The following is a 27,976-nucleotide window of genomic DNA, read 5'->3' as shown; positions in this document are numbered from 1 at the left end:
TATAGATCCGAATGTCGTCATAGAAATCCATTGATTGGACTGCAAGCAGTACATCTTGTTTTGTATATATAATATATCTACGTGCGTTTGTCCTCCATAATAATAACTAGGCCCTGGGCGCAGCACATTTGTTCCCCCACACTAGCAAAAATGACTGGAAAACAGACGTCTTTGGAGAGATTTTTTACGGCGAAAAAGGGCACCTGACTAACCAGAAGATGAGCCTACAACCTTGAACACCCACGTACTGTGAAGGAGTGGATCCGTGACCCTTTTGTGAATAAACCGAGTGATTCGAGCATGTCTGTGCAACAGGAGCATCAGCTTATAGAGATCGCAAATGACGGCGACCTTAAACGTACATTTGAGACAATAAAAAGTCATTCCGAAATATCCTGACAGCGCTACGAGAACACTGAAAACCTTGCTACAATTTCCAACATCGCATCTTTGTGAAGCGGGCTTCTTAATTAATGCTTAACGACACGGCGAAGGCATTAATGGTGAGAGAGCGGTGTGCAGCTAACATGGCAGGATGGGTCTGAGAAGAACTTTGGTCCATCCACGATCAAACGTAGCTTAATATTCCTTTCTTTAAAGAAAATATTGTAGTGTTTACTTTGGAATCGCTGAATTCGCGGCCGTTTTTAATGTTGCGCCTGCAGAGTTGCAGTTTTTGATGGGTTGCAAAGTTTGTCAGAACACCGGTCTGTGAAAAGAAGACCCAAATCACACCGGTCCGTGGTGCAAAAAAGGTTTTGGAACCCTGCATTACATCATTGGTAACATCAAATATTACACCATACACCAAAGTACTGTATAACAGTAGCCGTGTCCTTAAGTCTTTCGGATAGTTTTCCCCTGACCTTTTTACTGCAATAATATAATAAAAACCTGAAATTATGGCTTTTAGTTTTGGTGTGCCACCCCAAGATTTTAAGTGGCCCCATTTGGCCACCCCTATGAAAAATTTCTGTAGGCGCTACTGGTTAAGTGGCTTTGGTTTTGAAAATATTTGAAAATTTAAGTTTTTTAAAACGACCCCCTGCGGATCGCCCCGAGCCCCGTCAACTGATAGTGAATGGAATCTATGGAATGGGTTAACTTGGCGTTTCAGTTCAGTCAACTTTTTTTTATACAGTGAATGTGAAATCTTTGTAATGTCATGTTAGTCATTTGCGTTTGTAAGGGGAATTTGCCCCCCCCCCCATTCTTGTGGACTCGCCCCCTAGTAAGAGATGCAAGGGGGGGGGGGGGGGGGCGATGGGAAGTTCCACTTACCAAAAACATGGAAAGGAAGAGGTCCACGTCACCCAGTGCCACAGAGCAGCAGTGAGGACTGACTCACCTGCAGCACACTGACAAACATGTGCCCCCGATGGGAGGGGAAGGTGGCAAGGGGGCACCTTGTATACGGGCGTCCTTGCACATGAAGCCACAGCGGGGACACCCTTTGACCGCCGCGCGCCTCCGTGTCTCACTGCGAGACCGCTTTGAAGGCGCCTGCCAAGACAAACTCCCCTCGCCTATTTATGCCACTGCCTCCAAGTGCCCCCGGGACACTCGATTGTCGGCAGCTTCCCTCTTCGCACCTGGAATGGCAAATTTGCGGGACTCGGGCGGAACTCCCGCTCCGTCCACACCCGAGTTCTAGTGTCTGGCTTCAGCATTTGTCCTGGGGGGTGTGGCGGACTGGAATGCCGCTCCCGTGGCTGCTATGCCTCGCCGGGTGCGCCTTGCTCCTGACGCCGGGTTGCGGGGGCTGCGGGCCGGGTCGCGGCTACGGCAAGAGGCGCTCGCCGCGGAAGCTGGCACCGCTCGCTTACAAGCAGTTCAGCCCCAACGTGGCCGAGAAGACTTTAGGGGCCAGCGGGAGGTACGAAGGGAAAATAACCCGGAGTTCCGAACGCTTCAAGGAGCTCACCCCCAATTACAACCCCGATATCGTCTTCAAGGATGAGGAGAACACAGGTGCAGACCGCATGATGACTCAGGTAAGAGTGAGAGATTTTCTCAAATTTGACCGCCCGGACGTGTAAATTTACTGGTGCACTTTGACCAGTCTGGAGACGCGTGGATGCTGTTATCTCCACGACATTCCTTGGTGACTCAAGGCTGGGACAGCGTTTTGTTGTGTCTTTGCAATGCGCGTTCGCTTTTTCGCCCGAAATTGCTGCGTTATTCCTAACAGTCGTGTGGGGAAAATGCAAGATATTGACTGCAATAAAGTCGACTTTTCTGGCAATGCAATCTCGGTTGCTATTGCTTATCCATTTTGACTGGGAGGTTTAAAAACCGAGCTGAAAATTTAATAATATGATTATTATTTTTAAGACAAAATTAAAGTAAACGTGTTATGTCCCACCCTTCTTTTTAAAATGAACACTTTCAGGAACAGTGGACACTTCAGTTATATACAGTTTACTACTTTGGAATTTTCTTTTATTTATTTATTTTTTTAATATCAGCAATATATGTATTTTGATTATTAATCGTTGTATTTTAATACTTTGTAATATAATTGTAAATGAATGTATAAATTAATTCAATGTTAATAAACGCTAAATCAATGGAATGAAAATAATACCTTTTTTAATATCAGCAATTATATGTCTTTTTTAATGATTAATCATTGTTGTATTTTTATATTTTTGTAATAAAATTGCAAATAAATGTATGAATTAGTACAATGTTAATAAACGCTAAATTAACCCCTTCAGACCTAAGCATGCTGCTGAAGGACATGACGCGTTCGTGTCTCTAAACCAGTAACTACACCGAATTTTTTGCTATTGCCACTTCTAGGAGATGATTGGACGAAACTGTACCTGTCGAAATCAAATCGTGAGGTTTGGCTAACCAAAGGCAACTTCAAAAAGAATAACATAACTTTTTTACCTTTTTTTCCCAGAAAAAAAAAAATGCAGGTCTCAAAGAGTTAATAAAATTAAAATGAATTAAAAAATGTTTACAGCTCCAAGTAACACTCTAAAGTAGTTTTTTTTCCACAGCATTTATTACATGCTATTGATGGCGATATACAGTGTATCACAAAAGTGAGTACAGCCCTCGCATTTCTACAGATACTTAAGTATATTTTGGGACAACACTGACAAAATGACACTTTGACACAATAAAAAGTAGTCCGAGTGCAGCTTATATAATCGAGTTAATTTATTTTCCCCTCAAATTGACTCAAAATATAGCCATTAATATCTAAACACCTGGCAACAAAAGTGAGTACACCCCTTTGAAAAAACGCGCATCCCTAAATGTCCAAATTGAGTACTGCTTGTCATTTTCCCTCCAAAATGTACTGTGACTCGTTACAGGAGTGCTGTCAGCATTGCTGCAGAGATTAAAGAGGTGGGGTCAGCCTGTTAGTGCTCAGACCATACACTGCACTCTACATCAAATTGGTGTGCATGGCTGTCACCCCAGGAGGAAGCCTCTTCTGAAGATGGTACACAAGAACAAACAGTTTGTTTGAGACATGTCAACAAAGCACATGGATTACTGGAACCACATCCTATGGTCTGATGTGACGGGCGGGCGTTCTTGTGTACCGTCTTCAGAAGAGGCTTCCTCCTGGGGTAACAGCCATGCACACGATTTTGATGTAGAGTGCGGCGTATGGTCTGAGCACTAGCAGGCTGGCCCCCCACCTGTTCAATCTCTGATAACGAGTCACATGACATTTTGGAGGGAAAATGACAAGCAGTACTATATTTGGACATTTAGGGATGTGCGTTTTTTCATAGGGGTGTACTCACTTTTGTTGCCAGGGGTTTAGATATTAATGGCTGTATTTTGAATTATTTTGAGGGGAAAACAAATTAATTCAATTGAATATGCTGCACACAGACTACTTTTAATTGTGTTGAAGTGTCATTTTGTCAGTGTTGTCCCATGAAATAATATACAGTAATTTTTGCACTATAAGACGCACCTGACTATAAGCCGCCGCACACCAAATTTGACACGAAAACCACATTTGTTCATAGATAAGCCGCACTGGACTATAAGCCGCAGCCATCCTCACTGTATTATGGGATATTTACAAAAGATATTAACCGGTAACACTTTATTTGACAGCGGCATCATAAGGCTATCTAAGACCAAATGAACCACCATGAAGCTTTGAACCAATTAGCTGCAAAGCTTCATTGCTTCAAGAAGCTTAAATTGGCCATCACTGTTCCCTTGGAGGAGACAGTCAACTTCTGCTACCACCTGCTGTCAAAACTGTTGTTATTCAACATGCCTCTTATCATGCATTGCAGCACTACAGATGTAAAGAACAATCAAAATTCATGTTATGTTCTAATTATTTCTTTAGTTACTGTTCCAGTTGTTTCATTAATTGCTACATTAACTGGTTACACTTTATTTGACAGTGGCGCCATAAGACTGTCAATAGACAATCGTAATTTCGACATGAGACTGTCATGAGCATTAATGAATGTTTATAACGGATGTCATTTAGTGTTATCCGGCAACTTATCTCACTTTTGAATTGATGTAAAATAGCCGAGCTGGACATAAATGGAGTTAGTGACATAATTTGCCAAATGACACTTAATAACATCTGTCATAAGCGTTCAGTAATGCCCATGATAGTTTCATGTCATGATTATGACGGTCTTATGACGTTGCTGTCAAATAAAGTGTTAAATTTTAACCCAAATAAATCAACAAATAAGCCACACTGGACTATAAGCCGCAGGATTCAAAATGAAGGAAAAAAGTAGCGGCTTATAGTCCGAAAATTACAGTACTTAAATATCTGCAGAAATGCGAGGGGTGTACTCACTTTTGTGATACACTGTATCCAATTAGGATGACTAGTCGTGAATTTTCATCTTTCAATGTGAATGTTTATAAGCCCCTACCAGGTCAAAATGGTTTGGACATCTAGCCCTGTCAATGGCAGCCAAAGATTATATAATATGTGACCTGTAAAGGTAAAGAGAAAAAAAATAAGTTGTGCATGAAGGAGTTGGGGGTTAATACATTTTCTTCTTTTGCTAACTACCACACAGCATATACTCTGCGAGTACTATTGATACTATCTGAGCTGGCCGTGAACGAGTTCACCCTGATTTGCCTTTATGCTTATGAGGACATTTCTGACATTAATGGTGTGTTAAAGGGAGAGACAACACCTAGGAAAATTAGGGCTGTAAAAATTATCGCGTTAACGGGCGGTAATTAATTTTTTAAATTAATCATGTTAAAATATTTGACACAATTAACGCACATGCCTCGCTCAAAGGGATAAAAATGGCAGCACAGTGTCATGTCCACTTGTTACTTGTGTTTTTTGGTGTTTTGTCGCCCTCTGCTGGCGCGTGGCTGCGACTGATTTTATGGGTTTCAACCCCATGAGCATTATGTAATTACTGACATCAACAATGGCGAGCTAGTAGTTTATTTTTTGATTGAAAATTTTGCAAATTTTATTAAAACGAAAACATTAAGAGGGGTTTTAAATAAAAAAATTCTATAACTTGTACTAACATTTATCTTTTAAGAACTACAAGTCTTTCTATCCATGGATCGCTTTAACAGAATGTTAATGTTAATGCCATCTTGTTGATTTATTGTTATAAACAAATACAGTATTTATGTACAGTATGTTGAATGTATGTATATATGTCTTATCTTTCCATACCAACAATAATTTACAGAAAAATATGGTATATTTTATAGATGGTTTGAATTGCGATTAATTACGATTAATTAATTTTTAAGCTGTGATTAACTCGATTAAAAATTTTAATAGTTTGACAGCCCTAAGGAAAATTGACCATGTTAAAAATGCTCAAATTATTTATGATAGCGAACTTCTTACACCTTTAGTGGAGATAATGTTTTAACAAAAAATATGACATTGCTTATGAGCTCAGTCATGTTGTGACGTCAGTTATAGCCATGTACATACACACTGATAGTCTCTCGCACCAGTGCATGTGATAATGGGTATTAATGACGGTGGAGCTGACAATGGCGTACCGCACGCATGCAATTTTTAGACCGTGACGTCGCATCCTAAAGCGGAAGTAAAGCCGAAGTGGGACATTATAGACCCGCCTTCGCATAGAAACAACGTAATTTGTGCTACTTTTCGGTAATCTTTCAAAAACGAACATGCTGATGCTTTTTTGGTACTTGTAGAAACGACTCTAAACATTATGACACATGAAGGATGCTTTCTTCATACGTTTCCGGAAACCAAAAACTCGGGAGGAAAAAATTTGAAGACCCAATCTACTTGTGCGAACTTTAACACCAGCTCAGTGAATCCATTCACATTTCATATGCAGTAAACATTTTGTTGGGTTGGCATCGTCTTTCAGAAGACAAAGAGGTAAGTAACTTATTTTTTTAGCGTAACGTTGTGCCATACTGCTTCTGTCTGACAATGAATGACCTGAAAAGAATTACAATGGTATCTGACTGCCACTGTTACAGTTTGTTTTATATATCTATATATATTAGTGCTGCAACGATTAATCGATTAACTCGAGTATTCGATTAGAAAAAAAAGATTCTAATTAAATTTTGTTGATTCGAGTATTCGTTTGATTATTGTGGCATTGTAATGATTTATTTTGAAAGTGTTTGCATTCAGTTTTATTGATTTGAGTGGATACACTGCCCTCTAGTCTGCCTCATTTTACATTGGTGAATCCAACTGCTCCATGTTAAGACCAACATAAGCAAAGTTTTTGTTTGAGCTAATGTTTTTTTTAATGCATTCATAATTTAGTTTATCAGTATATTTAGCTGTTTTTTTGTGGGAATATGTGTCCGAACCATTTGTTAAGAGCATTGTTTAAAAAAAAAAAAAAAGTTAGTGTTTTATAGCATTTAAGCTAGCGGACCTTTGCTGTGTAAGTTAGGCAATTGTTCTTTTGTTAAACATAGATCCTTATTTAATTATATTTATACCTTTTGAGACTCAGCTCAGGTATTTTAATTTTTCATGTTTCTTATCCGATTACTCGATTATTCGACAAACTAGTTCATCGATTAATCGACTACTGAAATAATCGGTAGCTGCAGCCCTACTATATATATATATATATATATATATATATATATATAACTTTAGTAAGGGGGAAATGTAAATAAATTATAGAATGAAGATTTGTTATCAATGAAAAAATTAAAAGTGTTCGTTGGCTGTCACTAAGTAGCATTTGCGATCGCTACACAAAGCAATTCACACACAATTCACAAATTACCCCCAAGAACGGTCAGAGACGTAGGACAACCAAAGGATATATAAGAAAGACAGGGCTGATGGTAAAGGATAGCTTGTTGAAACAGGAGAATGTCATTGTCAGTTGCATCGATAAAAAAGCTAAGGCTATGCCTAGGTCGGCTTGTTCTTTGCGTCTTTTTCAGCCTTCGACACTCAAGCCATCTCTTTAACTGAACATTTTTATGTTCTTCCACATCTTTGCCAGTGAATTTGGCACCAGGCACATCATTTTCGGAGAGAATTGGTAGGTAGCTCTGTAAACATCTCCTTCGTACACGATTTCCATTCTTCCTATTAGGGACAAACGGCGGCTTGTCCCTACTTAGCAACAGTAGCTAATGTCATGAATATTAATGAGCGGAAGTGACGTGTTGCTTGCGGTACGCCATTTGGAATTCCAACATTTGATTTGCTAAAATAGTAGGCCTACTAACATTGATAAAATGCCTGCCCCAGTCGGGTGGCCACCTTCCGTAAATACTGGCTTTTAATCACATTTTTCTTGATTATTACACTTTAGAAAAATGAAATTCTCTGGGTTATTTTTTTTCTTCCAATTTATTAAACAAGATTCTTCCCATTGGATACTTATGGTAAAGATGTTGTCCTTCCCTTTAACTATATATGAATTTGGTCTGTACATTATTTTTAACGCGGCTTCGCACAATTTACGAGCTCCTGCATTGCGCAGCACACAGTCCGACTGTTTGTCTTTAACGGTTCCGTGTTACTTTTAGGTTGTTTTCTCAGTGTGCAGAGACAGAAATAGCGAACGCACTTTGAAGCTGTAATGAAAGTGAATTTTTCACCTCTTGCCTTTTTTTTTAATTCGCTTTTCCTGTCGCGCATACAGAAGTTCCTGTTCCAGAAGCACACTTAATCACTTTTGTGGCGACACAAACGTGTAACTTTACTGCGGTCAAATTCATGTGATCACCGCAGAGGAGAAACTGTCAACACGTAAGACTTGGAGAGCGAACCATCGTTGACGCGTTGATCGGGAGGTGCGCAAAGGTGCCGATTGTCAGCCTGAGTGTGCAATGTTTGTATAGCCGGCGGTTTGGTCCTCAAACCGCTGTGCGTGTGTGCTAAATGGAGCGTCTAATTTATGAAGTCTGACCGCGCAGAGAAAACACCAATGTTCGAATCCGCGGGAGCTGTGAAAAGGCAACTGTGGTCAACGGCGCGGGCTATTCTTATCACAACCGCCATGTTATATTGGCTTTAATCCCCGCTTTTTACCCTTCACAGACTTGAGGTGCCGCGAACCTAACCAAAAAACCCCTGATCCGAAATGGTCTTTGTCAACATACTGACAGACAATATCTGTTCTAAAAAGCAACATGCCATTCTAAAGTTAAACCTATTCTGTATATTCATGTTTTTGTCAAGGGGTATCTAAACCTTTTAGATAGGGTCATGCAGGGCCGGCCCAGGCCATTTGGGGGCCCTAAGCAAAATAATGCAAAGGGGCCCATATTTTTGGCCCACCATTTCGTCACAGTGTACTGTGAAACCCATACATGCAATCCAACCCATACGTCCATATTTTGTATATTAATCAGATTTTGTTGCACTGCATACTTCAAACTTCCCACCCCAAATGATTGTCAGTACTTACAGTTGATAGCGCCAAACCTTTTTCTAAAAGAGGAAAGAAAGAGGTTAAGGAAGAATTTTATTTTTTTAAGCTAGAATCAAGTATCAAAACTCACAAAATTCAAATAAAGCAAACTGTAGTAAACAAAATCGAATATAAATTAAACAATTGCCAGATTGGGGCCCCCCTAGTGGTCAGGGGCCCTAAGCAGCTGCATAGTCTGCGTATAGGCTGGGCCGGCCCTGGGGTCATGCTCAAAAGGTCACTCACCTTGTGCTTCTGGGTAAGGACACTAAAAGTGCGACTCTTTCAAATTTATTGACGGATTGGATTGAAATTTGAGAGGAATCTCGTTCGAATGTGTACGCAGTGATCCTCTAAACCCGATTTTAGATTTTTTGGTCTAAGGCAGGGGTGTCCAAACTTTTTGCAAAGGGGGCCAGATTTGGTGTGGTAAAAATGTGGGGGGCTGACCTTTGCTGACGTCCTTTATGTTGAACAATATATTTAGCAAACTTTAGCAAGCCATTCTGTGTGTCACATTTGCTCTATTTTTTTTCTTCTAATTGCCGTATTTTTCAGACTATAAGCAGTGTTGTCAGTAACGCGTTGCTGTAATCTGATTACTTTTTTCAGTAACGAGTCATCTAATGCATTCATTTTTCTACACCAGTATTCTGATTAAAGTTAGTTTCCTTAGCGTCTCTGCGTTACTATTTTTTCATTGCCACATAACGTATGTAGAATGAATAATATTGTAGTCATGTACGAAGAGCATTTTGAATGGAAAATGCTAAAATAAAGGTTCCCGGTACGTGTTTCCATGACAACCTCTTAGCTATTTCCTGTTTTGGTCTCGCGTCACATGTTGTGGGATTGTGAGGCGGGTGGGCATTCGCGCCAAATGTTGAGACATTGCGACTAGGGAATGTTGATCTGTGGATATCCATGAATGAAGGTGATTATTTTTCCTTCATTCTGGAGGGTATCAGCAAAAGGTTGGACCTCCTACATGCGCGGCCGTTTCGTAGCTTTGCCGTAGCAACAACGGGCAGTCATCGCTCCAAGTTGGCAAGCTTTGTTTACATCATATGCATGTTGCACATTTATGCCGTAAGGTGATGTGTTCGTTTAGCATCTGTGGGATGTGTTGTAAGTCCGATTGAGTGTAAAGTGCTTAGTTGTCGCCACGTTTTGTGGCCAAATTGACCGCGTGTGTGTTGAGAGGAGTACTTCCGGGTTGTTAATGTGCATGGCTGCACGCACATCCGCGCCCGCCGCTACCTTTGTGTTTATTGCACTGTACAATCCACTTGTGTGTTGTTGATTATTGTGCCGTCAGTTTGCATTGTTTTACATTGGCACTGATATGCTGTTAGCCATAACCCGAAATTCAGAAGTTTTGACATTAGGCTTAATCTTAGAGTTAGCAGGGTTGAATTGGTCGGTGGAGTTGATTTCAACAAATTCTAAGCAGTTTGTCAGATATTTGTTAGTTTCAGGGCTCCGGAGTGGCTAAGCTAGCGCAAAATTCTGATATTCCCCTTTAAATTCAATCATCGGAAAGTCAATTACATGTGATGACATTTTTCTGTTGTCATTCTTATGTTGAGGCGGCAAAGGGAGAAAAATGGGTAAAAAGTAACTGATAGATTACTTTTAAAGTAACTTAGTTACTTTGATAATGAAGTAATCAGTAAAGTAACTAGATTACTTTTTTGAGGCGTAATCAAAGTAATTACTTTTTCAAGTAATCTGTGACAACACTGACTATAAGTCGCAATTTTTTTTCATAGTTTGGCTAGGGGTACGACTTATACTCTGGAGCGACTCGTGTGAAATTATTCACACATTATTATATCATTTCACATGTTATTATGGTGTTTTGGAGTAACACTTATGGTTTGGTAAACTTGTTAGCATGTTCTTTATGCTATAGTTATCTGAATAGCTCTTAATATATGTTACGTTAACATACCGGCAACGTTTGCATTTCGTTGTTCATGTATGATGTAACATTATCATACTGTACACTTATTCGGCATGTTGTCCTCAATTGCATTTTTATTTTAAATTGCCTTTCAAGATTACATATCTGTTCTATGTGTTGGATTTGATCAAGTAAATTTCCTCCAAAAATGATACTTATACTCCGGTGCGACTTATATGTTTTTTTCCTCTTCGTTGGGCATTTTATGGCTAGTGCGACTTATACTCAGGTGCGACTTATAGCCCGAAAAATATGGTAATGATTTCAAGAATCTCACAACTAGCCTTTGTGGCGTTCTCTTTCGACTCTCAGCCTCTTGCAAAATAGTAATGCTGTAAAATTAAACTAGCTTCCAATTGCTTCAATTTCTCGCACGTGTCTTCCCTGTAATCTTGTCGTACATGTCAGTGTGTCTTGTTTGGTAATGTCGCCTCACATCGAACTCTTTAAAAACAGCAACTGCCTCTTTGCAAATGAGGCAGACACAGTTGTTGTGTATTTTAGTGAAGAAATAGTCCAATTTCCACCTATCCTTGAAGCGTCTGCTGTCGCAGTCAACTTTTTTTTTTATTTTTTTTTATTGATTGTCGCCATTTTAGAAAATTGGGAGTAAAGGGTCACACGGGGTAAATGTTGCTTAGAATGCTGCTTCCTTTTCGTGGGTAAATGAGGAGCAGCATTTAGTGTCTAAGCTACTTCATATGCTGGTAGCTGTACTGCTGACCAATTTATTAAGTCTGTGTGCGGGCCAGACGTTATTGATTTTATGACAGAGGCTGGGGGCCGGATGAAATTTGACCACGGGCCGGATTTTGGACCCCGGGCCGGACTTTGGACATGTCTGGTCTAAGGGGTGATTAATTGCGGACATGTGAGCCATTATGGTGCACGGAATAAAAAACATTAGCTCGAATGCTTAGTTCCAAATACTGCAAACTGAAAAAAAATAATAACATGAAACCCTTCTCCTTAAGTTTATGTAATGTAATAAAACAGAAGTTTCTTGAAGATATTTGTGATTCGTCGTTTGCAAACTTTCCGATTTGTGGATTTTTTTTCTTTATTTTTGCTAAAAAAAAAAAAAAGCATACACAAACCTTCACAGGTTGAATGGACCTACCGCTAAGCCACTTTGAAAACTCAGACAACCCAAGGCTCAGTCAAATTCTCTCACAGACAGTGACTGAGTGAACGAACGCTTTATTGATGATGGCGTGAGTTCAAATTTCGGAATTTGCACTACCACAGCTGGCAATAGACCTGTTTTTTTTTTTTTTTTAATGAAATGTTTTTTTGTATATACTTTATACACATATATGAAAAAAAAAAAAAAATCTAGAAGCAGACAGAGGGGGTTACGGTATGCAGTGGAGCAGTATGTCCATAGTATCAAACTTTACAGAGAGGAAACCATTACTACAAATAGTGAAATGCTGCCACTCGCAACTTAAATTTGAGAAACCCCACAGGCCGAATTTCTATCTAGCTATATCGTTAGCTACATAGTAACGATATGTCATGTGTTCTGTCAGATCTGCTCCTGAAGCATTTGTGGAGATGAATAAGTAGTCTTTTACATTCAGTTGGTTTCTCATTATCCAGAGGTGCTAAATAAACAACTTACATCATAAATATAGATGTGCAACATGAATACGACGTAAATAAATGGTCATGGCATTAACGGTGAGATAGTGGTGTGCTGTCAAGTTGACCGCAGCCCCATGCTAGGTGTGTCTGAAGATCGAGAACTTTCCTTCGTGTGCGTCCGCGACCAAATCTAAGTACATATTCCTTTCTTTATAGAAGATTTATGGTGTTTACTCTGGACTTTCAGTTCTGGGGTATTGACCGCTTCGATTAGTTATATTTTATTCTATTTGTGTAGTGACAGCCTAGTAAACAAGTAGTACGTCTACGTTTCTACTAGGGCTGTCAAAATTATCGCGTTAACGGGCGTTAATTAATTTTTTAAATTAATCACGTTAAAATATTTGACGCAATTAACGCAGATGCCCCGCTTAGACAGACTTAAATGACAGTACAGTGAAACGCTCACTTGTTGTGTTTTGCCGCCCTCTGCTGGTGCTTGGGTTCGACTGATTTTATAGGCTTCAGCACCCATGAGCATTGTGTAAGTAATTATTGACATCAACAATGGCGGGCTACCAGTTTATTTTTTGATTGAAAATTTTACAAATTTTATTAAAAGGAAAACATTGAGAGGGGTTTTAATATAAAATTTCTATAGCTTGTACTAACATTTTTCTTTTAAGAACTACGTCTTTCTATCCATGGATCGCTTTAACAGAATGTTAATAATGTTACTGCCATCTTGTTGATTTATTGTTATAATAAACAAATACAGTCCTTATGTACCGTATGTTGAATGTATATATCCATCTTATGTCTTATCTTTCCATTCCAACAATAATATACAGAAAAATATGGCATATATTATAGATGGTTTGAATTGCGATTAATTGCGATTAATTACGATTAATTATTTTTTAAGCTGTAATTAACTCGATTAAAAATTTTAATCGTTTGACAGCCCTAGTTTCTACTACATGCTATCAAATATTATTTTTCCAGAAATCGATCATTAGCTTACCGTTGAGCAAACAAAAGTGTCCTTGGTGATCGTCTTGACATTCAGTTGTTTGTGGCTGACAACACAGCCTTATCCATAGCTTGCGTTTGGCAAGCTTCCTTTTAGGCTTGAAAAAGGCACGACCCCCTCCCTACTACCTACCAATCTTTCAGGTTACCTGGTGTCAGAATTACAGGTAGCCCATGTGCAGCGTTTAACCATTCGGTTTTTGCAATTTTGAATTTGGAAAAAAGGTGGGTTAAGTCACGAGCACACAATACATTCCTAACCAACTCTACGGTTGGTGTCTGAGTTTTCTGATTAGGGGGCGCGGTGTAGCAATAGGTCCATTGAATTGAGATACTTCCTCTAAATTTTGCTGCCACCTTGTGGCAGTTGTGAAACATTAGATAGGTAGCCAGCTAAATTGCTAGCTAGCGGGGTCGATCGTTGGTCCCCATTCATTCATTCTGAGTCGCTTATCCTCACAAGGCAAATAGAAATTCAAGGCTATTCTACGATTTTTGGGGGATGTTTTTTGCCATGCCTGATTTATAGAGTAAGAAATCAACTACAAAAAATGACCTTCATGTTAAAGACGGTTGCTCAAAGTATTTTCGTATACAAATGGAAAATCTCTTAGACCCCTGATTTTTGGTCAAATAATGTTAAAACACAAAAAAATAACATTACTTGTGAGCGCGGCCATTTTGTGACATCAGTTTCACGCACACACTCACACCAACACACAAACTATTGGACTTGAGCACAGGTGCATGTGTTAATGAGTATTAATGATGTCACGAGGAAGGGCAGACAATCTGAGATACTCTCATTTGATTGGCCGAAATAGTACTGACGTTGATGATGTCTACCGTTACGTCAAGGGCAACTTCCTGGAAAATACTGACTTTTATTTGTTTTTCTCCACTATTTCCGATCAGAAAAATGTGTGTTTTTCGATTCCTTCTGGTGGGATGCACATGATAAAGGTGTTGACTGTCTCTTTAGAGGACTTTTCCTTATTGCTTCATTCATAAGATAGATAAACAATTGTCCACCGACACACCTACTTAACTAAAGATCAATCAAAGTAAAAAGTTACAGTATTCAGATTTGTTCCTTAATATTGACAATCCGGCTGTTTCGATGGGTAAGCAAAAAAATACCGACTAAAATAGTTTGAAAAGGGAATTCATGGCGTTTTCAACGCAATTTGTCATGCAAACCTTATGAAATGACATAACAACCCATTTGAAAAGCTAATGCAAGGTCACTTTTAAAGCAACACCAGTTAACTTTTCAGTTTTGGTTGATTTTAGCATCGCAGGTGGACAAAAGTGGTAGTGCTTTGCCTTAAGAAAGACTGCGTTTCCCATGAGGACCAGCGCACAGTGTCGTAAAATCATTATCTTCCGGTCATCTGCAGATGGATTACATTTCTGTTTCTAGCCGCCGTGTGAAGGATGAATAGTAATGAGGTAATGAATCCAGTTGTGGCTAAACAATAGAATATGATGATGTTGAATTTTTTTATTTTTTTTATTTAAACCTGTCCTGTTCAGCTGTTTGACACGGAGAACAGAAGTTTAAGTGTCCGGTTGGTCTGAACAGTTAAATAAGACAGATAAGATTTTGTACCATGTCACCCAACCATCCCTATGCCCCCACCCCCCCCCCCCCCCCTCCAACTCGTCCGGTCTGACAAGTTAAGTTGGGGTGTGGGGGTTCACGCCAGCGAGTGAAAGCTGGGCTAATGTTTATTCTTGAGTGTCCTTTTGTCCTGGTAGCCTCCCTTTTTCTTTTTTTGTCTCATTTGCTGCTCTGCCACCTTTGCAGAATTCGCGTGAAAGTGTTTGCATCGACTTCTGTCTTTATGACGAATGGGGAAAGTTACGTATGCCATAAAGCAGTCAGCACATTTGTAGTTATCTTGGTGTGGCAGTGTTCCTGCCACCCTCCTCAAAGTGAAATAGTGCTAAATGTTTTGAAAATATTTTATAAAGGTTGAAAAGTTACTTAGTGTTGCCTTAATGAAGCAGCAATCTCACTAAGTTGGAGTTGACCCTTACTGTAACTCATTCACTGCCGGTCCATGCGTATGTATAGTATTCATAGAAGATGTGTTGTAATAGCTAATAAACAAGAACAAAATGTACAATATCTTAAAAACTCGCAGTTGAAAGGGATTTAACGTCTATTCCCATCAATGACACTGAAACACTCATGATCAATCAATGACTGTGAATGAGATAACCTATCTGCAAGGGCGTAGGTTTGCATAGGGACGGTAGGGACATAACACTACCAACTTATCAGGATGCTGAAATTGTCCCTACCAACATCTAAGCAACCTTATTTGCATTATATAATGGCTTCAGTTATACAGGTCATTTAGGGCCTTGCATAGGGACGGTAGGGACATAACACTACCAACTTATCAGGATGCTGAAATTGTCCCTACCAACATCTAAGCAACCTTATTTGCATTATATAATGGCTTCAGTTATACAGGTTTAGAGTGTATTCCCTTATGTTGTAAGGATAGAATTGACCTTAACCCATTATTAAGTGAACTACAGTACTTTCATTATGTTCAGACTGACATTGACCCCTTTTCACTTGCTGAATGTGCCAGTCCATTTTTTCCCCTCAAACGCATGTTTGATTGGCTAATGACTTGACCCCCCCAACCCACCCCACACACACGCATTCACAGCTTTTGCTACTGAAAGTCCGACCTGCATCAGAGTTAGCATAACATTAATCTGTGTGAATTTCTCGAACTCGAGGAGGAAGTTGCATTGAGAGAAATATCCTCCTGTATGTTTTCTGTTACCGTTAATCAAACTGTAAGAAATTGTGATGAACTAAGGACTACCCCCTTGTAGATAGTTAATTGATGATTAACAAGTTTGTATTTCTTGTGTCTGTTAATATAACTTGTGTTCAAATATTGCATTTTAAATTTGCTAAAAAATCCAGACATTTTTCAGACAAGTTTTCAAAATATTTCTTTAGTAGATTTTGAAAACAAAGGTTTGAATCGAAGGGTGTATCACTTGAACCAATACACATGAAGGTTAAGTCAACACAGATTTATTTTCCATTAATCATTTAGCCTATTAATTATTTGGGTTCGTATTGGTGAGAAATGTAGCCCTGACCCCAGTTCACACAGTCTGTTTGATCTTATAAATGTCCCGTCCCCAGCAAAAAGTGTACATGCAGGTTATGCGGTTTTATCGTCTCTAGTATAGTTGAGACCAAACCTGTTGAAATGGATTGAACGTCTATTGCCGTCAAGTGACACTGAAATATTCATGATCAGTCAATGACTGTGAATGAGCTTCACCTTGACCTACCGTCAAGGGCGTTGGTTGGCATTGGGACGGTAGGGACATAACACTACCAACATTTCAGGATGCTGAAATTGTCCCCATCAACTTTTAAGCAACCTTATTTAAATTATATAATGGCTTCAGTTGTACAGGTCATTTAGATTGTCTTCCCATATGTTGTAAGGATAGAATTGACATGACCATTATGAAATGAACTGCAGTACTTTCATAATGTTGAGACTTACATTCACCCTTTTCACTTGCTGAATGTGCCAGTCCATTTTTTTCCCCTCAAACGCACGTTTGATTGGCTAATGACTTGAACCCCCCCCCCCCTCCACCCCACACACAGTCATTCACAGCCCGACAGAAATACAACATGCCGCCTCCTCCGCCCCCTTTCAAGATGAGGGATATTAGATTTTTTTTTTTTTCTGCCAGCAGCAGCCACTTTATCTAATTCACTCCCAGCCATTTTCAACGGAACAAGGCTCTTTCCTCCTGGCCGTTTTACTGGATTTTGACTGATTTTGCAAGGCCCACAGAAAATTCTGTTCTATTGCTATACAAACATGGAACCCACCAAAAGAAAGATTAGACTCTTTTTTTCTGCAGAAAAAAAGTAAGTTCATATCTTTTTCCATTCTTTAGAAATCATCATTAGAAAATAGCTTAGATTGAGCAATTTACCAATTTCAGATGAAAAAATGAAGAAATTGAGCTTTTTGTGAGAGCATACATTTCAAACATAACTTTGACTTTAACACAGATATATTTTTCCCAAACATCTGAACAATGTCTTCCTTTTACAAAATAAGATTAACAACAAAACAAATAGAGCCTTTGATAGCAAAATAACAATTTATTTACACATAAGTAACTGAAAGATGATGCTGTTCCGGCCACGACAGATGGTTAAACTTTTCCCTCATCGCGGCCTGTCTCATAAAGATGAATTTTTTTTTTTTGTCTCTGCGGGCTCTGCTCGTGAACAGCACGGACTCAAGGCATCGTCCGCTGCACTAGTGGTCCCAGTCGTTCTGCTCGGTCGTCCAGCACCTGGCATCCCAGGCGTCCTACTGGTTGGTCTGCTCGGTTGTCCGCCGCCTGGCATCCATTCGGTCATCTTCCGCCGGCGCCCCAGCCGTGCGGCTTGGCCGTCTGTTGCCGTTGAATCAGGTTGCGGGTCTCACCAAATGCGCTAATGCCCTCCAGTGGCCAGTTTTATTGCTTTAAAATGGATTTTCAGCTTTGTGCTTTGGACCTAAATTGAATCAGAACCCAGAGATGTTTCTTTTGAAAAAAAACGTAAAAGATGTATTTACGTCTTTGGGACACTGAAACAATTAAAAATAGAATGTATTGATACGTTTTTGGGAGCAAATGAGTTAAGTAATGTAAAAAGACGTCAATGCAGTGGAGGTGGGGAACACACCACTGATTTTGCTACTGAAAGGCCGACCTGCATCAGAGTTAGCATAACATTAATCAGTGTGAATTTCTCGAACTCGAGGAGGTATCTGCGTTGAGAGAAATATCCTCCTGTATGCTTTCTACTGTTACCATTAATTAAACTGCAAGAAATGTGGTGACCTAAGGATTACCCCCTTGTAGATAGTTAATTGATGATTAACAAATTTGTATTTCTTGTGTATGTTAATTTTTGTGCAAATATTGCAATTTAAATTTGCTAATAAAATCCAGACATTTTCCAGACAGGTTTGAATCGAACAGTGTATCACCTGAACCAATACACATGAAAGTTAATATAAGTCAACACATATTTATTTTCCATTGATCATTTAGCCTATCAATTAATTAGGTTCATATTGGTGAGAAATGTAGCCCTGACCCCCGTTCAAAGTTCAAACAGTCTGTTTGATCTTAAAAATGTCCCGTCCCCAGCAAAAAGGGTACATGCAGGTTATGCGGTTTTATTGTCTCTAGTGTAGTTGAGACCAAACCTGTTGAAATGGATTGAAAGTCTATTGCCGTCAATGACACTGAAACATTCATGATCAGTCAATGACTGTGAATGAGGTAACCTACTGGCAAGGGCGTAGGTTGACATTGGGACGGTAGAGACATAACACTACCAACTTTTCAGGATGCTGAAATTATCCCCATCAACTTTTAAGCAACCTTGTTTGCATTATATAATGGCTTCAGTTATATAGGTCATTTAGATTGTCTTCCCATATGTTGTAAGGATAGAATTGACACGACCATTAATAAATGAACTACAGTACTTTCATTATGCGGAGACTTACATTGACCCCTTTTCACTTGCTGAATGTGCAAAAAGTGTACATGCAGGTTATGTTGCTATATAGTCCCTACCAATGTTGTGACCAAACCTTGCCTACCGGTAACTTAATTTTCAGTTATGACTTTCAAACAATCGCGTTTCGCATTGCTCTTCGGCGGGCCAGACGAACAGTTCAGACGGCAACTTTATTAGCGCCGTTGTAACTGGGCAAATCGGAGGGGGCTGTCAATGGGCCCTCTCACGTTGTGTTTGCTTAACCAGACAGCGGAGGTCCACACGACACCCCCCAGCAACGATCGTCATAAAGCTACACTCGTAAATGTCATGACTTTGCGATAGGATCGAACCCAGAACTCAACTCTCCGTCTGTCCCGCAGCGCTGCAAAGACAAGCTGAACTCTCTGGCCATCTCCGTGATGAACCTCTGGCCCGGAGTCCGGCTGCGGGTCACCGAAGGCTGGGACGAGGATGGTCACCACTCGGAGGATTCGCTCCACTACGAGGGGCGGGCGGTAGACATCACCACCTCGGACCGGGACCGAAACAAGTATGCCATGCTGGCTCGACTGGCAGTGGAGGCGGGCTTCGACTGGGTCTACTACGAGTCCAAGGCCCACATCCACTGCAGTGTCAAGTCAGGTAAGTTTGGGCTCGCATTGGTCTGTACAAATGACTGAGTCCTTTAGAGCTGGGTGAAATTAGATTTTTCATTTGGTATCAAAAAGTTATTTGCCGGAATTGCACGGTCGTCAAACTTGGTGGAAGGGTGCATCTTGGCCATAGGAAGAACATGCTTTTATGTGATAAGTGAGTTTTGGACTCAAAATTGCTAAAAGTATAATATAGATCAGACACAAATATTTGTTTTTGCCTTGGCCACAAAGCATTGCCATAGCCACGGCAACCAACTAGTTCCTAATCATTGGAAGAACAAGTGATTGCTACAGAAATAAATGGTCTGAAATGAAACAAAATCATTATTTGTGTGTGGCCATAATGCTGCAGTTGAGGGATGTGTAGGGCCAGGGGTAGGTGTGCTAATAAAGTGGTACCTCGACATACGATCGCTTCGACACGCGATCTTGTCGACATCCAATGTAAAATTTGACTCGCCATTTGTTTCTACATCTGAGGACATGCTCGAAATACGACAATTTATGAAAGCGCCGCAGTTTCTTTGTTATCCCGCAAGACGGAAGCGTGGCGAATTTTCTTGTGAGAAAAATCAACATGGGTTCCAAGAATGTTCGTGCAGATGGTGAAAAAAAGGAAAAAGGTGAGGCTTACCATTGAAATGAAGATGGAAATGATAGAAAAATATGAGCGTGGTGTAAACGTCCGTGAGGTGGCTCGACAATATGGTCGTAGAATGTCTACTATCTCGACGGTCCTCTTACGACCTCCGTTCGCCAGACTTTATAAGTTAAGGTGACAATTACAATTGTAACATTGCCAAAGAAATTGCCAGCTTCGTCAGGTTTTTAATCATTTATTTCAGAACTTGTGCAACACAACATGACTACTATCCGCCGCAGCTGAACATGAAAAGTAAAAGTAAAAAGTCCTCTCTCACTCTGTCTGTTCATGTACACCACGCAAAACACATCCGCCACATTAGAGCCTGATTTGTTACATTATTACAGGTATTATTATTATTACTATGTCATTATTCCGATTTGTATTTATAAATCTTTTTGCTCTGTGTAATTGCTATCTGCAATAGTACCAGCAGTATTTATTAAGGCAAAGGCAAAATTATTTATATAGCACAATTCAACACAAGTCAATTCAAAGTGCTTTACATCACATGAAGATCAAGCATGTATTTTGGTCCCAGGCCATTAAGTGTTTTGTAGACGAGCAGTAGTATTTTATAGTCTATCCCAGTGTTTCTCAACCTTTTCTGTGTCACGGCACGTTCTTACATAGGAAAAAATCTCGCGGCACACCACAAACCAAAAATGTTCCAAAATTACTTTCTGTACAGTATATTTTATTATGAAATAATTTCCCAATATTTATACCTACTCAGTTTGAAACTTGAGTCTGTATGGATGAACACAAAACCGATATCCTTGCAGGAATCTTTGTCAACAGCTCTTAGTCTCTGTTTTTAAATTATTATTACTTTTTTTATAGCAGTTAGGCTTGAAAAGCTCAGAATTATCAGACGGGGACTTTAGAAATGTCTTTAATCTAGGGCTGTCAAAATTATCGCGTTAACGGGCGGTAATTAAATTTTTTAATTAATCACGTTAAAATATTTGATGCAATTAATGCACATGTCCCGCTCAGACAGTATTCTGCCTTTTGGTAAGTTTTACAGCAAGGCTTTTTGTGCTGTCTAACAGCGAACTCTTGTGGTCGCTTTGCGACATGGTTTATTGTTTTCTTGCCAGTTCAATATGTCTGCACGACGTCTCGGGCTGACGCCTACGTTGTAATGTTGTGCTTATATGATCCTTGGACAAGATTTGTCCGTAAGTATGGTTGTTGTAAAGAATGTACATATTATGTTAGTAAGCGAAATGTTATATTTTTTGTATGAGACGCTTTTTGTTTATGTTTAGTGAACCTGTATAGCGTGCTAAGCTAACGTTGTTGGTAATGCAATGCGTGTGTACTTATTTTTTGTAGTTTTACGATGGTCTAAAGAGGACAATGGTTTGATGCCATTTTATTAATAAATCAGATGAAAAAGGAAGAAGTCTGATTATTAAGGCGTCGTTCACTAGCTGTCTAGCTTTGGAAAAAGTAGACGCTTCGGAGTGAGGACAGCATAGACAGATTTAAATGACAGTAGAGTGAAATGCCCACTACAGTCCTTATGTACCGTATGTTGAATGTGTACATCCATCTTGTGTCTTATCTTTCCATTCCAACAAATTATTTTACAGAATATATATATAATTTACAGAAAAATATGGCATATTTTATAGATGGTTTGAATTGTGATTAATTGCGATTAATTACGAATAATTAATTTTTAAGCTGTAATTAACTCGATTAAAAATTTTAATCATTTGACAGCCCTACTTTAATCGCAAGCATCTCACTGACAATGGCTTTGCTGGCAGGTAGTATTGGCTCTTTTTAGATTCAGCAACAAGTTTAGCAACAAGGTAACTGGCTTTGAGGGCTTTCTCGTTTACCTTTGTAGTGTTTCTCCAAAAAAATTGCCTTTTTTCTCTCTGCGTTTTCATCGAGGCAAACAATCGACTTGGTTTGAAACGAGAGCAAATGCAACTTCTCGCGTCACGTTCAAGAACTGCTCGGATTTTTAGCCATCAGCTACCTTGCTGTCCTCAACAGTGTGTTGGAATAAAACACAGGGGGAAATATATTTTATTTTTTAATAAAATGAGGACAGCTGCGGCTTATAGTCAAGTGTGGCTTATCTATGAACAAATTCCGTTTTCGTGTCGAATTTGGTAGGTGGCGGGAAGGTGCGCCTTATACTAGTAGTCCGAAAATTACAGTACTTCCATTTTGACCAATTTGTTTTTTTTCCTCTGTTCATTTCTGAAATGTAGACAAGCTTCTTTCACAAGGGAGGTTCTTCAGTGGGTCCAGATATTCTGAGTCTGAAAATATCAGTCAGAATATAAGACGGCCCTGATAATAAAACGACCCCCTCTTTTTCAAGACTCAAGTTTGAAAAAAGACTTTTTGAACACCAAATTGATTTTTATACAGAAAATAATTACAGTACATCTGAAACAAATGATTATAACAATATATTTGAGAGAAAAAGCATGTAATTTTGCCTCATTCAAATCATAATATCTGAACGTTTAAATATGTAAAATAAATTGCAATCACATTTGTAAATGAATGGCTTCTGGTTTTTGAAATATAAATAAACCAATCTATTGTGATAAAACAACAATATTGCAATAACTGCATTAACCATCAAAGTGAAGTCTAACTGTAGTTGTAGTCTTGAAACGAATCTGAATAAGGAGAAACATTGCAATAAAATGCAAACTGGTTAAACTTCTGAGTAGCTGAGATCTGTCATGACAGAACATCACTTCAATGATATGTGGCGCCATCTAGCGTCGTAAATGGGTATAATGTCTAAACCGCGAATATAAGACGACCCCCACTTTTTCAGTGTTATTTCAATTCAAAAAACACCATCTTATATTCGGGCCAATACGGTATGTGTTCATCTCAATGAGCATTTAGCCCACTGTAGCGCAAACTGCTTGTCAGACCTCACCCAACGAACCACATCTAAGCTTGAGTTTGATTTAAACAGACCAGCTACAGTTATCAAGGCTGTAACTGAATGCGTTGAATGTTATGTCGCTTCAAGCCCGGTGATGAAAACACCCGTGGCTTTGAAAGTCTGTCGCCTTGACCGGCACACAACACAAAACAAGCTAGACCGCCACTTCCTCTGTGCTGTACTTTTCTCTGCTCGGCTCACTAACGTCTCCGCCCATTTGTCTTCTGTTTCCCTCCTTTATCCCGCTAACTTCTTCCTGATGATGACGAAGCTACAGTTTGGCAAAACTAATGTGTGACGCAAATGTGCATGTGAAAAGTAAAGCAGATCCATGACTATATAGTCTGAGTAGTAACTAAAATTCTCCTTTTCTTTCCCTCTTTTCCTCCTTTTTTCTCTTTCCTCTCAGATCGGGTTGCGAGGGTGCACTCCTTGACCTGATTACAAGGGCAACCATCAAGTTAGTATCACATCCCTGATCTCATGTTTAAGTGTTTTACTAAAATGTATGAGAAAGCTCATTTTTCCCACTACATCGCAGTCAATGGGTGTTTTAAATGTAAATATTCTTTTATTTTCTTTTATTTATTTATTTTTACTAACTACCCCAACACATACTCTATGTATACGATACTCTCTGGAAATCTTTAAAAAAAAAATTTTTTTTCGTCTTTAAGGTGCGCTTGTTTGCTTTATTCTTGGCTGCCATTGACAAAGCTAGACGTCCAATTCATTTTGACCGGCAGGGCCGAATCAACATTTGCCTCCACTGAAAAATGCAAAATTTTAACTTTAATTTTAACTTTTAAATGCTGTTATGTTGCAAGCATTTTTTGTTACCAATTTCCTTTTTAAAGTAAACAGAACAATTGTTAAACAATTTTTTAGTGACTTCCAATTTTAAAACCAAGTATCAGAACAAAAACAAAATTTAAAAAGACCTTAAAAACGTTTTTGGGAAAAATATAAGTTGTCACATCTGTAGCATTTTCCCCTAGAATAGGATACCATGCAAGTAAATTTTTAATCTATTTGTGCCTTTGCAATGGTGAATTTTGTTGATTTATGCATTTTAAAAAAATATTATTTTTCTAGATTTTTTTTTTTTCTTGCTGACAAACAGGGGCGAAAGTGGGCCGGAACAGTCCATAACGCCGTTCCGGTATAAAATTCGGGGGCGGAACGGTGCTTTGACCCCGAAAATACGACACCAACTGTCAAACCTTCATGTTAAAAAAAAAAAAAAAAAAACCTGCCACGCTGCCACACACACATTTCCAAGAAGAAAACAATCTACTAACGTCAGATTTACATACGCAAGTGTTGACAACAAGCCTAATAAAGTGCTTGTGTAATATCTACCGATATTATTTTATTTATTTATTTATTTATTTATTTATTTATTCCACAGTTCTCCCAGCGTGTATATCTGAGTCTGACGAGACAACCTGCCTGGACTCCAGTTGTCTGTTCGTTGACTGACATACTGACATGTGATCAGCATGGATAGTTAGCTCTGATTGGTTGAAATCCACATGTTTCCGGGACAACAAAAAAGAAAAAAAGAACTAATGTGATTAAAAAAAAAGGGCAATGCAACAGAAAATTGATCAGATCTTTAAAAGAATGGAAAGAGGTGAAGAGGCTTATTCACGACAAAAAAAATAGACAAACTAGAGCTAGTTTGGTTTACTGAATTTTAGAGACGAAAACATTCTGAGTAAACGGACCTTTATGTCAGGGAGTTATGGCCAGAAATTGTAGTACTTTCAACACTGGTGACAAACCTTTTCTGCACATTTAGCCGCTTGATGCGTATTGTTGCATAATGTATTTTAATTCACTTACTCATCTTGATTTAGCATCTCCATGAAAGCAAAAACTAATTATACATCATTAATTACACATATTTTTTAAATTTTGGCGTCAGTTATTATATGTCAATAATGCATGAATAATTTGTGATTTTTTTTCTCTCACTTTGTTCACTTGAAACCGTTGCTGTACTAATAACATTTTTTTTTCATTTATTTATTTATTGCTTCTTTAAAGCTTTAGATGTTATATATATATATATATATATATATATATATATATATATATATATATATATATATTAGGGCTGTCAAACGATTAAACTTTTTAATCGAGTTCTTTACAGCTTAAAAATTAATTAATTGTAATTAATCGCAATTAATCGCAATTCAAACCATCTATAAAATATGCCATATTTTTCTGTAAATTATATATATATTCTGTAAAATAATTTGTTGGAATGGAAAGATAAGACACAAGATGGGTATATACATTCAACATACGGTACATAAGGACTGTAGTGGGCATTTCACTCTACTGTCATTTAAATCTGTCTATGCTGTCCTCACTCCGAAGCGTCAACTTTTTCCAAAGCTAGACAGCTAGTGAACGACGCCTTAATAATCAGAGTCTTCCTTTTTCATCTGATTTATTAATAAAATGGCCTCAAACCACTGTCCTCTTTAGACCGTTGTGAAACTACAAAAAAAAAAAGTACACAAGCATTGCATTAGCAACAACGTTAGCTTAGCACGCTATGCATGTTCACTAAACATAAACAAAAAGCGTCTCATACAAAAAAATAACATTTCGCTTACTAACATAATATGTACATTCTTTACAACAACCATACTTACGGACAAATCTTGTCCAAGGATCATATAAGCACAACATTACAACGTAGGCGTCAGCCCGAGACGTCGTGCAGCCATATTGAACTGGCAAGAAAGCAATAAACCATATCGCAAAGTGACCACAAGAGTTCGCTGTTAGACAGCACAAAAAACCTTGCTGTAAAACTTACCAAAAGGCAGAATACTGTCTTAGCGGGACATGTGCGTTAATTGCGTCAAATATTTTAACGTGATTAATTTTAAAAAATAATTACCGCGCGTTAACGCGATAATTTTGACAGCTCTAATATATATATGTGTGTGTATATATATATATATAATATATACACACACACAGTTTGTTTCTGGAAAATAAACTTCAATGAATCACACAAAAGGCTTATCTTTTCATTTGGTGGCTCTGATATAAATGTGTGATGGAAATAATTGTGTTAATTATTTTTGTGAGTTAACTCTGAGATAACTAGTTAACTTGCCCAGCCTTAGTAATAAGATGTTGCCGTCGTGTGTTTATATGGGTTGGCTGACATTAATTGCACTCTGAAGGAAACCATAAATACGATGTGCCCTACGACAAAGATGAGTTTGACACCCCTGAGTGAGGTACTATATAATATTTGAACGTCATTGTGTTTCAGACCACTCAGTGGCAGCCAAGTCTGGAGGTTGTTTCCCGGGCGACGCCTTGGTCACAATGGAAAACGGCCTCCAGAAGCTCATCCGCGACCTTCGCCCCGGCGAGCGAGTCCTGACCCTGTCCGGCAGCGACGACGGCTTCAAGTTGGCATACAGCCGAGTTCTGACTTTTCTGGATCGCGAACTAGGCACACGCAAGCTCTTCTACACGCTAGAGACAGAAGGCGGCGCACGTCTGTCCCTCACCGCCGCACACTTGCTGTTTTTGTCTCAGGGTAACTGTTCCGAGGGGGCGCCACCCAGCCCCGGCTCCCTCAGGACTGCGTACGCTTGCGACGCTCGCCCGGGCCAGTGCGCATTGGTGGCCGGCACTGATGGACGGGGAACTCTTTCCCGGATCGTTAGGGTCACTGTGATGGAGGGGAGGGGGGCTTTTGCTCCCCTGACGGCACAAGGGACCCTTGTGGTGGACGGGATGGTGGCATCCTGCTATGCGGTTGTGGAACAGCATTCCTTGGCTCACTGGGCCTTCTCGCCACTCAGGCTGATGCACAGCTGGACTGGCAGCAGTGGTTACCGTGGCGATGGGGTCCACTGGTATGCTGAGCTTTTACACTGGCTGGGGGGGATGTTGCTAGACTCCGGACGCCTCCACCCAATGGGCATCACCCCCAGGTGAGGAGGAAAATGGAAAAAAAGACAAGCCAGCAAAGCTGTTTGGGTTGCTGCTAAGCATCACGGGAGTTGACTGTTACTAGAAGATGAAAAACAAACATGTCTTAATCTCCTGGTGTTGAAGAGTGAATTAAAAGTAATTTATCATGAGCCACAAGAGATGTCGTAACCTCCAAAAAATACTTATCTATGATACTTTTATCTAAATTGAAATCTACTGAAATGAAAAGTTGCACGCGAACAGCGTTGAACAAAAATATCAATGCAACACTTTGGTCTTTGCTCCCATTTCTCACAAGCTCAATTGAAAAAAGAGTTTTCCGGTGTGGACAAAAGGCCTGTTTCTTTCAAAAATGTGCTTTTCCCACATATTGTACTTTACTTACACTTTGCCTGCATATTTCACAGGTGGACAGGTTACACTTGGGTCATATCAAGACTGGACAGCCTTAATATTGCACTGGTGTAAAGGTTTTTGGACATACAGGGATGAAAATAAGTATTTGAACACCCTGCGATTTTGCAAGTTCTCCCACTTAGAAATGTTGGGTGGGTTTTAAATTTTCATAGTAGGTGCTTGGCTACTGTGAGAGACAATCTATTAAAAAAATCCAGGAATCACAGTGTATGGTTTTTTAACAATTTATTTGTATCATACTGCTGCAAATAGGTATTTGAACACCTGTCTATTAGCTAGAATCA

At 39.3% G+C, this 27,976-nt stretch overlaps 1 protein-coding gene across 1 annotated transcript; it reads left to right on the top strand.

The window, feature by feature from the left end:
* The first annotated feature begins 1,303 nt into the window (after positions 1–1,303).
* LOC130911865 (indian hedgehog B protein-like) lies at positions 1,304–27,976 on the top strand. The gene is made up of 3 exons (XM_057829477.1): positions 1,304–1,994; positions 19,438–19,699; positions 26,602–27,976. Exons 1-3 carry the CDS (start codon positions 1,533–1,535, stop codon positions 27,276–27,278), a joined length of 1,401 nt encoding a protein of 466 aa, XP_057685460.1. The 5' UTR covers positions 1,304–1,532; the 3' UTR covers positions 27,279–27,976.

The sequence above is a fragment of the Corythoichthys intestinalis genome, chromosome 2 (assembly GCF_030265065.1).
Source record: "Corythoichthys intestinalis isolate RoL2023-P3 chromosome 2, ASM3026506v1, whole genome shotgun sequence".
Lineage (NCBI taxonomy): Eukaryota > Metazoa > Chordata > Actinopteri > Syngnathiformes > Syngnathidae > Corythoichthys > Corythoichthys intestinalis.
Note: the sequence above shows the minus strand (reverse complement) of the source record. Positions and strands in the feature narration are given on the sequence as shown.